Source organism: Bremia lactucae, linkage group LG11 (genome assembly GCF_004359215.1).
Source record: "Bremia lactucae strain SF5 linkage group LG11, whole genome shotgun sequence".
NCBI classification, from domain to species: domain Eukaryota; phylum Oomycota; class Peronosporomycetes; order Peronosporales; family Peronosporaceae; genus Bremia; species Bremia lactucae.
Genome location: NC_090620.1, coordinates 195,515 through 212,044, shown reverse-complemented (window position 1 = coordinate 212,044; position 16,530 = coordinate 195,515). Strand labels below are relative to the sequence as shown.

The 16,530-nt window shown below is 46.9% G+C and overlaps 2 protein-coding genes across 2 annotated transcripts; one reads left to right on the top strand and one right to left on the bottom strand.

Moving 5' to 3' along the window:
• Positions 1 to 6,651: 6,651 nt before the first annotated feature.
• On the bottom strand, positions 6,652 to 12,407 carry CCR75_004491 (uncharacterized protein; the record flags this gene model as incomplete). Its single annotated transcript, XM_067962577.1, has 6 exons — positions 6,652 to 9,242; positions 9,310 to 9,750; positions 9,817 to 9,909; positions 9,972 to 12,176; positions 12,233 to 12,277; positions 12,345 to 12,407. 6 exons carry the CDS (start codon positions 12,405 to 12,407, stop codon positions 8,433 to 8,435), a joined length of 3,657 nt encoding a protein of 1,218 aa, XP_067817734.1. The 3' UTR covers positions 6,652 to 8,432.
• On the top strand, positions 6,721 to 8,190 carry CCR75_004492 (uncharacterized protein; the record flags this gene model as incomplete). The annotated part of the gene is made up of 1 exon (XM_067962578.1): positions 6,721 to 8,190. One exon carries the CDS (start codon positions 6,721 to 6,723, stop codon positions 8,188 to 8,190), a length of 1,470 nt encoding a protein of 489 aa, XP_067817735.1.
• Positions 12,408 to 16,530: the final 4,123 nt, after the last annotated feature.

Sequence of the window (16,530 nt, the reverse complement as noted above, 5' to 3'; positions counted from 1 at the left end):
CTTGGACAGTGTGGAACGCTTTCTCGTCCTTGATTTGGAATCGAGATATGATCTCATCCTTGGTATGGCCTGGTTAGAACACCATGAGCCATGGATCGATTGGAGGTCTAAGACCTTAGGAGCCACGCGCAATGTTCCTAGCAGCGTTTGGAGAGTCATGAACCCACCTGTGCTAGGCAACAAAAGCGCTATTGGCGTGGATCATTGAATGAGTCTGTCAGTGTTTTATTTATTGGCATGTCTGAGTTAAAATACTTTAATGTTAAAAACATAATTCTGAGCCCGACTCAGTAGAAAGAAGTGGAACGGTACGTACTCCGTCGAGTGACACTCGTTGTAATAACGATTCACTGAATGCTCAAAGCATTGTTGGCCTAAGGCCGAATCATCAAGGGTGCAATATCCCTGAGATACGTAGAGTGGCACGTCTAAGTCCACCGAGTATGGTGGCCTCGTTGTCATCATACTGAGTGTCAGAGCATTGTTGGCGTTTGGCCGGATCTCAAGGGTGCAATATCCTGAAATTCGTTGAGTGGCACGTCGAAGTCAATCGAGTGTGGTCGGCCGAGGTGGCACCATACAGTGTCAATAGTGACACTGTTGGCGGTTCGCCAGGGCATTTTGGGTCAAACCCTTCTAATGCAAGTGAATCGACACGTGAACGTTCGTTGGATAAGGAAGTTGAGTTACCTAACTCCTTGTCGGATGTCAAATTATACACCATGTCTGGTATAGAACCAATACAGGCTGGAAAACCCGGGGACGTGAATGTCCCGGCCTCTAAGAGGTGTATTGTATCCACATCAAGACAGGAGGGACACAAAGCGTTTATACCCTCCCAAAATGATACGAGTGAGCAATTACACACGCTTGTAAATGGTGTAACCGGTAACATTGAAGGGGAAGTTAGCCTTGCGGCAATCCCTTCGTTACATGCTTCTTTAGAGCTAGACGAAGTGTTTATTGATAAGTGCGGCCGACCCTTGAAGGCTGGCGACTTATCTGAGATGGTGGGCATTCGACCAACAATTGATTTAAACTCATCGTCACTTCTAGACGAAGCTGTCCTGAATGACACAAAAGCTGCAATTAGTGCGCGGAATGGGTCATCGATTCTTAAAGATTCTACGGACCCATTTTATTCCTTAATTAAGGAATTCCAAGATGTGGTATGTAATAATCCACCATCTGTTTTACCTCCGGATAGAGGTGTTCGTCATAAAATTGACTTGGTTCATACTATGTCACACGACAATGGCCTTTACCAAGGGAGAAGTGTGACGTCATTGACGATTTCTTCCGTGCTAAGCACGAGGCTGGAATGGTACGAGAGAGCAGATCTCCTCATTCGACACCGACTTTTTGTGTAAAAAAACAAATGGTTAATGGCGCATTGTACATGCTTATAATAAGATTAATGCTGCCACTATACCAGCACAAACCCCCATTACTAGAAAGGATGTTCTTCAGAACAATATGGTGGATGTACAATGTGCAGTGCATTGGACTTAGTCGACAGTTACTACCAATTGCTCATGCGAGCTAGTGATATCCCGCTTACAGCGGTTAGCACCCCAAGCGGCATGTTATGGGAGTGGCTGGTTATGCCACAAGTGCTTCCCAACGCCCCGGCAACATTTAATTGTCTAGTGACGCAACTGTTTCGCCCTCATCGAGGTTATGCACAGACCTTTTTCGATGACCTTTTTGTCCATAGTCGTGCGGAGCAGGGTCGGTCGGATATGGAAAACCATTTAGACCATTTGCGAGCGTGTTCGAGTGTATGCGCACAAATACATTGTATGTTAATGCATTTAAATGCATCTTTGGCGCAGACGAAATTCCTTTCTTTGAATGCATGATTTGAAAGCGAGGCCTTAGAGCGGATCCCGCTAAGGTAAAAGCCATAGTGGATTGGCCAGCTCCTTAAAATTAAAAGGATTTGCGTAAGTGGTTGGGTCTCGCCAATTATTTACACATATATAGCGAAAATTACGCTGATATTGGCAGGCCATTATCTAATCTCCTTAAAAAAATACAGAATGGTGCTGGACTAGCACAGAACATATTATTTCAAGGAGTTAAGGATAGTCTTATCCATGCCCCGATTCTGGCACTGCCAATCCAAATTGGCGTTTCAGTGTCGTCTGTGACGCTTCGGATTTTCTGATTGGCAGTGCTCTGTTACAAACAGCTGTTGATGGGCGTGAAAGTGTTGTTGCGTTCGAGTCTAGACAGCTAAAGCTGCGGAAAAGAATTACCCAGTTTATGACAAAGCGTTACTTGCTATGAAGTATGCTCTTGTCAAATTGAGAGTTCATCTGCTCGGCTCCAAGCCGTTTGTGGTATATGCAGATCACGCATTAATACGCACGGCGACTAAGTCGCCCCATCTCCCACAGAGAATGGCCCGATGGCTCTCCATCGTCGCCGAGTACAACTTCGAGGTGAAGTTTAATCGTGGCGAGCAGAATGCTTTGGCCGATGCGTTATCACGCAGGCCGGATTATGAGCTCTCTCATTTAACGACTATCATGTCGCCTATAACTGACTTAATCCGTTCGGCTTACGCCAAGGATGAACAGTGTGTAGCTATGCTACGAGCTCTAAAGGACTCCGACTCGGGTTTTAAATTATCGGCACGTTTGCTTGCAAGGTTATATCGATTTTCTGTCAGTAACGACCTATTGCTTTATTGCACGGACGCTGCGGATCCTCCGTGCATCGTTTTTCCTGATGATGAGGATTTGAAGTACTGAATCCTCTGTGAAACACACGATACTGTCCTTTGTGGTCATTTCGGTAAAGAAAAGACCTACGGCTCTGAAAGCCAAACTTTTTGTTGGCTTAAACTTTATAATCTGTCAGCACTAACGTTTGCACTTGTGAAACTTGCCAACGGATTAAATTCTCGGCGCATGCTGCTGCGCCACTGGCAAGTCTGCCCGTATCCATAGGGTGTTGCGAGTCCATTAGTATGGATTTTGTTTTCGGTCTACCAAAAGATTCGGCCGGTAACTCTGACGTAGTGGTCTTTTTTGACCGATTGAGCAAAATAACTCACTTAGCGGCTGTGCCGGATTCCATTGATGGTGAAGGTTCAGCAAGGCTGTTTATCGATCGCGTGTTTCGACAACCCGGTTTGCCAGTGGCAATGTCTCTGATCGGGACTCCCGTTTCACGAGTAAGTTTAGGAAATCTATTTTCTGCGTGCTTGGCACCAGATTGGACATGTCCACCGCGGACCATCCGTAGACCGATGGTCAAACTGAACCTGTAAATCGCGTAATTGAAGACATTTTACGCAGTGTGTATACTCAGACACCAAAGCGCTGGAGCTCAATGCTCCCAGTGGTGGATTTTGCGTCAAATAACGCTGTACATGCCTCTACAGGCTATACTCCGTTCTATGTCAACGGTCTCACCCACCGACGCGTTCCGTTTCCGATTCCCCTGCGTGGTTCAGGGCTTTGTGGGGGAGAATTAGCCGATAGGCTTGCTGATATCAGCCCTGTTACGTTCGGGTACACGTGAGCGAGTTTCTCGCGCGCGATTTAGTGTTTTGAGATATGTAAGGGATACGATGCCAAGACAAACACAAAGAACAAGCAGATGCCAAAGGCTGAAGCTGTATTAATTCTTATATGGTCGGATATCGAGTTTTATTAAACGCCAAAAAAATTACCTGCCAACTTGGTTTCCGCGGTCTTTAAGACCAAATAGCGCCCGCGCTTTATTGGAATATTTACGGTCGTGGCCAAAAGAGGTCTAGCTTATGCGCCAAACCTTCATACTAAGCTGCGTACACACCCAGTGTTCTACGTTAACTTACTTAAGCCATATCGGGACCCTTTCCACGTGGACTTGAAGGCGCTTGCACCGAGATAGGCGATCGTGCCGCTGATTGCTGCATCCTCACCAGGATGACCAGCTGGCGCTCTAAACGAGGCTGCTGACGCTGTCGCGTCGAAAAACGGTTCTCAACCGCCTTAAAAGGGCTCTTAACCCGAGCAAGGACCTCACGAAGAAGTTGCACCTCGTGCCTTAGAGCATCAAATGCTTCCGCCGAAATTTCTGTCCCCATCCGCGCTGCTTGTTGCGCGGGGCGACCTTCAGTTTCATGTGGAGAAACTTTTAAAGCGATGCCGTCGTAAGGGTCAATATCAATATCTGGTGAAGTGGCTAGGATGACCCCAGTCTGAAAGCTCTTGGGAGTTCGAGGTACCTCTTCGGCAAGATTACCCGTACGCCGTTGGCGTTTTGAGCGCCAAGCTCAGGGTCAACTCGCGTCAAACGACGTCCCACCACTAAACGTGGGATTAGGTGGGTCTATAGCCTCAGTGCGGCTTTGATCCATGTTTGTACGGTCAACCGAAGCACTGTAATATCGGCTAGACCTTTCTTCGTGTTGTGGCATCAATGCCGAAAGTAACTGGCCTTTGGCCTTAAGCTTGGCGAAATCGAAGCATAGCTTCCGTTCCAAACGAACATCAGCCGCATCCGCAGATTCTCTGATATTCCAAATATTACGAAGGCGGCGGGCCCGATGTACCCAGTTCTCAAATGAAACTTCGTTCCCGCTTTTTTGATTCGTTTGGATACAGAACGACCGAAATATCCCTCATTGAGGTCACCGAAGCCCCACGGGCTTGATCACGTAAGAACGCGTCAGATACTGACTTCGCGTCATTACCTTTGGCGTAAGGTATTGCTCATGAAGATCATCGCGAGCAGCGATCTACTCCGGCGTCCTGGTCGGGTCTTCGAAGATCCAGATGGCCAAGCTGTGACCCGCTATCACTTTGAGACGCTGGTCCGCACTAAGCGGAGTGAATCGATTGTCACTATGAGCTTTAGCTTTCTCTATCTCGGCAGCTCGACGACGAGCTTTTCCTCTATAAGGATTGCCCGCTCTCTCTCTTAATCGAGCGGATTCGTAATGATGTTAAACTCAGAATCCCGTTTCCTGCTCAATGCAGTTAAGACATCAGCGGCACCACGTTCTGGGAACGGATTCGGGGCCCGCCGACGTTCATCCGGAGGAGAAGGCGTGAAGAACGACGCTCTTTCTCCTCCAGCCTTCCGATAAACCGTGACTATCAAAGTTCATCATTCCCTCATCGTCGAGGAAGGTGCTCAGAGTCTGTGACTCATGCTTGATTGTCATGAGACAATGGAAGAAAAACACAACCAAACGGTTAGCTTTTTAGGTTCCAACATCAAAAAGGAAATGGAGAGAATGTTGTCACTCGTTGTCAACAGTCTGACGGGGGGGGGGGTAATGGGGCACACATTGGCTAGAGAACCGTTGTTGTGGTGCATTTACTTTATCGGTCAGATACCCTTTTACCCTATTCTAACTAGTTTAGAATAGGTTAAAAGGGTATGTGACCCATTACTCAAATCCCATTTATTATGCAACAAATATGGTCGCCCCCAGATATAGACGTTTAAGATTTAAATAATTAAATAAAGTGCAGTTCCATTCTTTGATCTTAAAGCGTCTAGTGCCTTCCTAAGGCTTGCGCATAAATCTGTGAGAGACAGAAGCCTTTCTAAGGTACATACTCTTGGGCACTAGTTGCCACTTGGTTCTACGAACCCCTGAATCCCTTGAACTAGGATTCATTGAGCTTTAATAGCTCCCTCAGTTGTTAAGCCCATTAGTTCTATAGAGCTAAAAGACTCTTTGAGTCTAAAAGTCTTCTTCTGACTTTAGGAGCGAGGTAGCTCCGCTACATCCAGCTTGTTGAGTAGATAACTGTGGAGTAGATAACTGTCGAGTAGATAACTGTGGAGTAGAGGACAAAATCCGAAGTGATGATTATTGAGTTTAATTTGTCTAACACTACTCTGCTCCACTCATTTTCTTACCCTCATTGATTGGTCCAAGCAGGTTGGTAATTACGCTAAGTAAAAACAGTTCTTACAAATGATAACCTAAAGATGAAATATAAAGATGGCAGGGCACGTGACTTTGGGGGAGCGAAGCCCTGGTGAACCCCAAACACCAGATACCGGTTTTCAACTTTACCATCGTCGGATTGATATAATTTGTAACGTCACGCCGACAGTTGGTCCCACGTCTTAACCACTTGAGAAATTATTTTAGTTCCAAATCATGTTACCTTCACTTCTTAGCGGTGCAATACCAACACAGCTCAGCTTCTCCCGTGCTCGATTTGCTGCTTTTTCTTTCCGCTATTTTTATGACTTGCCTATCAAGTGCCGGCGCTCTTGGCTTTTTCTCACCTGTCAAAAATAGTACATTAAATATCCTCAAACCAAAACTGGGCGCACTTAGCGTGTATTGGGAATGTTCTGTATAACAAACTGAAGACATATCGGAAATGATACGATTTAGACCATTAAAACCGATATTAAGAAACAGCAATACTGTAGTTTTGCTTTTCGCCAAGGTATTTTTTTTGCCGTGACATTACGCAAACTTATCATAATTCACATTGTTCGAGAAATATGCTCATCAGAAACTCAGTACAGCTGCTAGATTGTATTTCACTCAATGTTTTCATGTCTCTTGGAACAATACATTATGACACTTATCAGGAAGCCCTTTTGGAATTGTCTTGTTCAGAAGCTACCGGTAGCAATTTACGCATACCGGTACATTTGTCATCAGTGTTTAAAACTCTTAATTGAATCTTCACCACACTCCTCATAACGCAATCTGAGCGCTAAATCCCCCTAATTCTTCTTAACATGGCTGATCTCTCGGACATCGGACTATTCGGCCTTGCCGTTATGGGTCAAAACTTTGCGCTTAACATGGCATCACACGGATTCAAGGTGTCAGTCTGCAACCGCTCTCCCGACAAGGTGGATGCAACGGTGCAGCGAGCCAAGGATGAAGGTAACCTGCCTCTTGTGGGCTACAAAGACATGAAGGATTTCGTGGCCTCGCTCGCTCGTCCCCGCAAGATTATCATTCTCGTCGTCGCTGGAAAGCCTGTCGATATGACCATTGCCGCGCTCTCAGAATTCATGGAATCCGGCGACATTCTTGTTGACGGCGGCAACGAGTGGTTCCCCAACAGCGTGCGCCGTGCAAGTGAGCTAGTGCCTAAAGGCATTCATTTCGTCGGTATGGGTGTGTCTGGTGGCGAAGAAGGTGCTCGCAATGGGCCTTCGCTCATGCCCGGAGGTCCGAAAGAGGCCTTTGATGCGCTGGAGCCTATTATCACCAAATGCGCTGCCCAGGTAGACGATGGTGCTTGCACCACGTACCTTGGTCCTATCGGCTCCGGCAATTATGTGAAAATGGTGCACAATGGTATCGAGTATGGTGACATGCAGCTGATTGCCGAGGCCTACGACATTCTCAAGATCGCTGGCGGCCTCACGAACGAAGAGCTGGCCAATGTCTTTGATGATTGGAATAAGAGCGAGCTGGAGTCATTTCTTATTGAAATTACGGCCCAAATTTTTGCTAAGAAGGACGATCTGACTGATGAAGGCTACGTGTTAGACAAGATCCTCGATAAAACTGGCATGAAGGGTACTGGTCGCTGGACTGTACAAGAAGCTGCCGAGCGCTCGATCGCTGCTCCCACTATCACAGCATCTCTGGACGCTCGCTACCTTAGCGCTCGTAAAGACGAGCGTGTTTTTGCGTCCAAGATTCTTTTCGGTCCGTCTGAAATCCCTGCCGTTGATAAGCAGCAATTGATCGACGATGTGCGCCAGGCGCTGTATGCATCCAAGATCTGCTCATATGCCCAAGGTTTGAATCTTATCCGCGAGGCGGGTGTCCAAATGGGCTGGAATGTGAACTTGGGCGAGTGCGCTCGCATTTGGAAGGGCGGTTGCATCATTCGTGCCAAGTTCCTGGACCGCATTAAGTCCGCGTACACGAAAGACGCTTCACTCATCTCGCTGCTGGTGGATCCAGACTTTGCCGCGGAGCTGCAGGCACGCCAGTACTCGTGGCGTCGTGTGGTGTCGCTTGCGGTCGCGAGTGGCATCCCTGCGCCCTCGTTCGCAAGCTCGCTCAATTACTACGACACGTTCCGTCGCGAGCGTCTGCCTGCTAATCTGACTCAAGCTCAGCGTGACTTTTTCGGCGGTCACACGTACGAGCGCACAGACCGTGAAGGCCTATTCCACTGCGCCTGGTCTGCTGCTCACCACAGCATTGGCGACGTCTCTGAGCGCATTCGTGGCAACTTGTAAGCGACTGGCTCCTAAAGACGAAGGAGCAAATACGTGCCTTTGTTGAGTTTAATTTGATCAAATGGATACACGTGATAGTGTATTTAAATGGAGGTCTTTTGTTGCTGTCGTACAACTTTCTAAATGTCGCCAATTCCATCCTCGGAAATAGGGTGATAATGTCGCGCGCTGTATGTGACCTAACGCATGACTGTATGCAGATTTATCGCTGATTACATATGTGCGCATGACTCTATAGTGTATTAGATACGAGAAAGCGCAGGCAGGCGTGCGAGTATCTCTGTCTCGCCAATCATGGAGCCTAACGGCAGCTTGCGGAACTTAAACACGCGCATGGCAAGTTTCTCTAACTTTTTATCGAGCGCGTACGGCTGGCTCAATCGTAAAAGTTTCACTGGCTTTCCTTTAATGCGTTTGGCTTTGCTGCTGTCTGGAAGCTGGCAGCTGGAGAGGATTCCCCACCGCTGCAGCAACGCCAACGCATTTTGCAGCGTCTCACGCGAGCACGACTCATAGAAATGAATGAGCTTTTCATGGTACATGGTCTCTGCGAGCCATTGGAGACGCTTTAGCAAATCCTCGGTAGTAACTTCACCTTTTGGACGCAAAGCAAACAAACTTGTTATAGCAACCCAGTAGCTGTCAATGAATGGCCCGATGAGAGTGTTTAATAACGACAGCATAGTTCCATCTGCTGCTTCCACGCGCGGTGACGTCGGTGAAAGACTAGCTATCGATACGAGCACTTTGCGAGTCTCGAGCTTGGCTAAGGCCTCGACGAGATGAGCACGATCCCCTTCTGGGTCATCCTTACGAACAAATTCCATCGCAAGCATCTGGTGCAGGAACAAGGCACCTTCAAGTAGCTCCTGGCGATCCACACCCGCTTTTTGTGACTGGCTTGTTATTATATGTGTACTGTTAGCTCCAGATTGAATGTTGGACGCGACCAAAGCATTGTATGCACAAGCAAGAACACCTTCGAGGTTGAACCAATGCAGAAGTTTGTTGCGGTAGTAGCCGAGGCCGATCATGTTGGGGTATTGCTCCCGCTAAGACGAATTGAGAATTACACATAAGTAAGAATTCAACAGTCTTTAATCCTTCAAAATTACTCACACTAAGGATGGCAGGCTCAACAAGGTCCTTCCGCCGCCGCATGACGAGTTCGTGCAGCAATTCAAGCGCACAGTCTACGACGACGGTGGGCGAGCGTCCTTGAGTACCCATAACTCGACCCCCACGTTGCAGAATTTCTCGTCTTAACCAGTCAGTCTGGCGCACTAGCTCTTGTTTGGAAATCCCTTGTCGGTACACGAGCAAAATCGTCGCCACCACATGAGACATTGAACACGTCGCACTGTCAATCAATGCATCTGTGATTGCGTAGCCCAGATCTTCTACTATGGCTGAAGTGGGCACTGACACATTCTGCTTTTGAGCACGTGCACGTGCAGCACTAACATGCTTTTTAACGTCCAATGGTGTACCAAATTTGACCGAAATGCAACCAAACTTTTTACGCACGATAGGCATGGCTTTGAATAGAGCACTGATCGACTATAATACTCAGATCAATTACAAATTAGTTTCTTTCATCAGTTTACATGAAATCAAGCATTATACCTCTCGAATTTTGCCTTCACCTAGGAGCTCGTTTTGGTGTAAGAGAGCTTCTAACGGCTTCTCATAGTCAATCGTGACGGGCACGATATAGAGCTGTTGTATGCATGCAGTTGCACGTTAACATATTCAATACAAGCAAGTAAGAAAACACCTACATTCTTTACTTTCTCAGAGAGATAACAGTCGACGACTGTGCTCAAGATGCCAAACTTTGGATGAAGTTGTTTACCGCTACGACTGCGGGAGCCCTCAATAAAAAATTCAATTGTGTGTCCACGAGCCACCAAATACTGCGTGTAAGCGCAAAATACAGCAGAGTAGAGAGGATCGTCCGCAAATGATCGCCGAATAAAGTACGCACCAGACTCACGAAGCAATTTCGTGAGTCTACCCAAATTAAGAAAATCTTCTCCAGCTGCGACATAAGGAATGGGAATATTGTAGGCGAAGAATACATAGCTCATGAGCAAAAAATCAACATAAGATCGATGCGTGGGCACAAGAACGACACTTCCACGTCTCTCAGCAAGTAAATCACGAATGCAAGTAAGTCCTGTTTCGTCCACGTGGATCTGTTCGTACATGTTGCGGCACACTTTTCGTAGTAACCAGCCAAACTTACGCACTACCTTGTAGTTTTGCTGTGACGCCATAGCGTTTAGTATGGCGGCTGCTTCACGCTCAACGTCATCAATGTCCATTCCATGATCGTGAACACGTCTGCTTATAGCTGTGCGGACGACTTCTGCCTCTAGGACACTATTGCGAAGGCCACCAGTAGATTCGACATGAAGTCTGGGGACGTGAGAGGCTTCATGATTCATGCCTTCCTTCCACCCAGTGATGCCCATGACACGGCCAAGGAGGCCAGAAGTAGTATATCCAGGCTTACGGCTGGACGTGTAAGCCCAAGCGACGTCAGAGAGAAGCCCAGGAAACGAAATCGCGTGGTGATCCGGATCCCATTCCAAAATACGCCCTGTGCTTAGTGCAAGCTTAGTTTGATTCACGCCTTCAATGTCGACGTCAATTACATCTTCATTTAGCATGTACTTCTTCAGCCCAACGCAAAAATTCCTCACGTACCGCTCCCACGCAATTTCGTGGGAATCAATCCAAAAGTCCTGTGTTGCCCAGGGCTTCAGTCTGTTTTCTACAACGTCAGCGACAAAGATCCATTGGTTTTCAGTAAAAGGCTTAAACAGCTCCACGAGATTACGCGCGCGCCACGTCAGTTGCCATAGCTTGGCCGCATTTTTAATGTGACCTGGATGACCGCTTTTGTTAGCAAAAGTTGAGTACACAGACGATGGTAGTGCGTATGCAAGAAACCATTGAATCTGAAAGCTTTGATGAGTTGGAATCATAGAGAATTTTGCCGGCGAAATTCCACGTAAAGGCGGATTCTTGCGAAAATACTCCGGTACCAGCACACACGGCACACGCCAACGAAGTGGGTTCTGTCTTGGATCTGACGTACCACAATGTACGACCATGGGATTATTAAAGGCAATGTCCTTTGCCAGCGGACTAGTGTGTTCTTGTGGTATACAAGAGCTTTTGTGCTCATGAATTCTGGCGCAAATCGAGAGAAGCATACAGTTTACAGCCAGATCCACGGGAACAATGTCAGCAATATTTCGTGGATCTCCCGGTAGCATTGTCAAGACGCCCAAGCCTGCCGACAAAAAAATAGCGCCGGCCGCTGCAACTTGATCAATCCAACCAGGCATGGGCTCTTTCCAACTCGCACCGATTATCGTGGGGCGAAATAGAATCAACGGAAACGTTGGCGCAATTTCCCTCACCAACAAATGCTCCGCCATTGACTTAGTGAGTGTATACGTGTTCGGATAAGTTCCCATGAGATTAACCTTTAGACGCTCTAATTCACTAGACGAAGCCATGGTCACAGATTTAAGTGCGACATGAGCGTCAAAATCCAGCGGATACAATTCCTCAGAAATTCTCGTATCTCTTCGATTACTATTTACATAGGCTGTCGACACATGCAAGTGGCAGAGATTTTTAGGGCAGCTCCGCACAAAATTGGCAACATTTAAAGCTCCAAGACAATTCATCTCCAAAGCCGTCTCGAGGGGCTCATCAAATTGCACCGCAGCTGCCGAGTGGATGGAAATATGAATAGAGGCCCGCAGTAGCTGTGCATCTTCTGCACTAAGGCCCAACTCGGGTGCCGTGATGTCTCCACCGACGGCTTGGAGCTTTTGTTTCGCAAAGCTTATAAAATCATTAGGTCTTTCTGCGCGTAGGCGATTGAAGATACGACTTTCAATGATTTCTTTCTGCAAGCGCTCGGCTGGCGCCACGCCTTTGCGAGAGCGAATTAATACATAAATCTATGCGTGTTAAGATTGGCATCAATGATATCAAATGAAAAAATGGGGTCGAATACCTTGGCGATGTTTGGCATGCATCGTAGCAATTTCTCAATTACGGCCTGGAGGTAAGATAACAATGCTTTAGCGCGACAAGAGAGAAAAAATAGGCGATGGATAGTTTTTTACTTTTGCTAGGAAGCCTGTGCCGCCAGTGATGAAGAGGTTCTGGCCTGCGAAGCACAGCTCCATTTTTTGCGCCGAGGAAAAGTTAACACGAGTTTTTTTCGCTCGATCGTTATTCGAAATCTTAAATTTAGTATTTGTTCATTTGTAATTGAGAATTCTTTTCCACAACTTACGCAGAAGTTTTAACAGAGGCAAGCGGAAAAGTCGCGAGTTACAAAGCGATTTGCTAGCGCAATTTTTTAGCTCTTCTTACAATTAGGAAAAGTCACACTCTCTGATCATTCAGACACGATTCTTTATGTCCACGATCGTACTCAGGATAAAGTTGGAACATGTCAGCTGTAACGGGGCACTACGACTTGTACTGCTTCAGTACAAGTCCACTTCGCACTGCTTCAGTTGCGAGTGGTGCCTTACGTCACTTCACGTACACTAGTACGTGCAGAGGAAGACTTCTATTTTAGACAACTACTTTAAAGAGGGTTAAATGAAAACTGTATTCATAAAATTAAGTTTCTTCTTCTTTCTATCTGTTAATGCTAACTTAATTATGAACTAATACTAAACATACAATTGAAATTTTATCTGTCGCTCTCTCTTTGTTTACGTTTACAGCTGATTGATCTGCGGGATAAATAGATATTCTAGCCTATAATATTTATGGATAAGATTTCCAAGCATTACTATATAAAGTAATATTCTCCAAATATTCTCTACCTTTTAGATAATATATCAGTTAACAACCTTTAAGTGTTCATTTTATGTAACAATACACCCCGTTATATCACCCCTCCCTTACACGACAATCACTCTGACTGTCATCGGATGGAGTGGTCACTGGACCACTTAATTTAAAAATGATGTTGATTGGTCAGAACCGTCACTTTAAATTCCATCGCATGAAGAACTAATCCATGCGGGGTGCTGATAGTGCAGCGCCTTCGGCTGCGGTTCGTGCAGCCGCGGGTGACGCACTGTTCTTTCTTGCGGCAGACGGAACGTCTGCCGTAGTATCTTCTTCTCGCGCAACACTAGATGTTGCGGGAGCACGTGGTGATTCACCACGTGAGTACGACCCCTCTTTGGAGGTCGACTACGAATGCGAGTCGGACGCAATGGCCGACTCGGGGAGAATAGAACAGTCGCCTGATAGACGTCAGGCGGCTGACCATGAGCCTTCGAGTGAGAGGGCTCATTCTGATAGACGAGTTAATAGTCTATTTGGTTCCGACGATGAGGATGATCCCTCATCGCCCGTTCCTTCTTCCGTACGGTCACCTGCACCTGTTTCTGTGCAAGGTGGTGACGATGGCGTAAGCCATCGCAATTATATTTCTTGTGGTACCATTGCTTCAGTGGGTACCACTTAGGGGAGTGAAGGCAATAAAATGTATCATCTCGCCTCTGAAAAGAAGCCGTGGCTTTTGCCCGAACGGCTAATCAATAGCTTGTCTGGAGAGACTACTCCTCACAATAGATATCCCTTATTTATTGCGACAAAGCTACATGGCTTGATCCCAGCGCGAAAAAGCTTCGCGCTGAGGAAGATTTTTTTCTCGATGCTTTTCTGAATCATCGATGGTTTAGTGGCAACAATAAGCGAATCTTTATCTCACTTATGCAAGCCTGGAGCGCATTTTTTTTTTATTCGCAATGTCAAGGACATTGCACGCGAAGCCTGGCATCAAAGACTTAACGCGAATCGCGTTAAGTTTAAGAAACGAACTCCAACCGGTGAAAAGTATAAATTGCATCGGTTGTCACGTGAGGCTGGGCTTCCATGCCTCACGTGGGGTGATCCCTGTCCGTGTTGTGTTGACAACACGAAGAGAGTAAAAGGGGATGTCGGGGAAGGGCTCGCATCTCTATTGAGATGCGGGATGCGATTGACGTTTTGCAATCAATTTACACGCGCCAGGGGCGCGTGTTTTCCGATCGACCTTCTGAACAATCGGATGGGTCTCGTCATACTGACGGACGAGGCCCTCAACGTCAGCAACCAGCTGAAAATGAGGCTCCCAGCTGTTATGTGAAGGTGGATAACCGCGCCAGCGAACAGGATAACTCGTTTGCTGCTCCTTCACATCACGGTGTTTCAGGATACGTTCCACAAGGAAACGTTGACCACCGTGGGAATCCACCAATGGTTGTGGTGGAGGAGGGAAAATTAGATCCGAACCGTGTGTCGGATCTAATGTCGAAGATCGCCAAAATGATCACTTCTTCCATGATTTGGAGGAGGGACTTGACCACAAGCGCGGCAAGCGTCGCTCGTTGGAGCAGACGGTGCAGTCTCACAATATCGAGCGGTTGGAAGACCGTTCGAAGAGTGCGTACTCCTTGTTGGAGTACGAGCGGAAAAATCACGCTCTTCTTGTTGAGCTGTCGTCAGCTTATCGCAGTTTCGAGGATATTCGGAACCGGCATGAGAAACCCCAGGTTCAACATGAGAATTTGGTTCGCGATCACAAGAATCTCTTAAGTATTCTTGAAAAGGGTGGTCAGATCCGTCCTGGAACTAAGCCGCGTACTGATGGTTCGGGCGGAGTTGACCAACGTGTAACGTAGGATGCGTTTGCATCCTACGTGACAATTCTATTGTTTATGCATTGCCTCTGCGATGCAGTAGACGGAAAGGCCCAATGAACTTGGGTAGTAGTTTACTGCTACCCACATTAGTGATTACTCGCTTAGGTAGGTTTACCGTAGAGAGTAGCACTAGATCATTAATTTGAAATGAATGAACATTTGCTCTTCAATGTTTGTCTGCATTCCGTTTCTGACGGTCCACTGCGTTAGCAATGGAATCCTGAACGAAACGGATTATTGATTCTCGAGTTAGCAGAAACTCTTCTGCTAACTCATTTGTTTTGTCATTTTCAGTACGCTTAGTGCGTACTGCCATGAGATCATGCTCATCTTTGATGTCAATTTCTTCGACATTGACATCACTCGAGTCGTTGTTAATTTCGACGCGTGATGAGCATGAGCCAGAATTGGATTTGCTCGTGCGAGTCCCCCCCCCTTAAACTAGAGGATCCGGTATGCGAGGATGGCGTAAGCCATTCACAAAGAACGGTGTATGCGTTGTAGACGCATGCACCGAATTATTGATGGCGAATTCGACCATCGGTAAAAACTCGCTCCAATTCGGATACGATTGGACGTAACCTCGAAGTATCTCTTCGAGGACGCGATTTACGCGTTCTGTTTGACCATCCGTTTCCGGGTGATCAGATGTTGACATAGTCAGCCGTGTTCCGAGAGATCGGAACACGGATTGCCAGAACGCCGCCGTGAATCTCGGATCTCTATCCGAGACTAATTCACGGGGTAACCCATGGAGTTTGAATACCGTGTCGATAAAGACACGGGCACAACCCGGAGCCGTAATCGACTCTGGTACCGCAGCAAGGTGTACCATCTTGCTGAATCTGTCTACAAAAACAAGGATTCCATTGTTTTTGTGTTCGTCTTCGGGAAATCCGAAGACGAAGTCCATAGATACGGACTGCCAACACTCTGCCGGAAGTGGTAGAGGTTGAAGAGGTGCACGGGATGAAGGGCTAGGCTTCACCCGTTGACAAACCTCGCAAGCACGAATGTACTTGCGCACAAACTGATACTGGCGGGGCCAGTAAAAGTATCGACTTACTGTGAGGTAAGTCTTCTCACGTCCACGATGTCCACTTGTTGGAGCATCGTGACACTCATACATGATGCGCAAGCGCAAATCATTGTGAGTCGGGACGACGACACGTGGGGTGTCGCCGGTAACGGCTGTGTAATACAATAAGCCGTTACGTGTTGTGTATCGATCGGATGACGATCGATATAAAGCCGGTAGATCTTTAAAAGATTTATCGGATGGATTCATTAAATGATCCATCAGACAAAGAAGGTCCTTATCTTCTTTATAGGCTTTCTTTATTTCATCAACTAAGGTTGATGATGGAACACTCGTAGTGAGTGTTGCAACAGTAAGATCACTTTTACTGTTGGGGTGCACTGCTGACTCGAAATCGGGTCGGCGTGATAACGCATCAGCGACGACATTAAGTCGTCCTGGTTTATATTCGACGGAGAAGTTATACTCCGCGAAGAAGGATAGCCACCTCGCCATTCTTTGCGAGAGGTGTGGGCTATTGACGGCCGTGCGTAATGACGCATGGTCCGTATATACGAT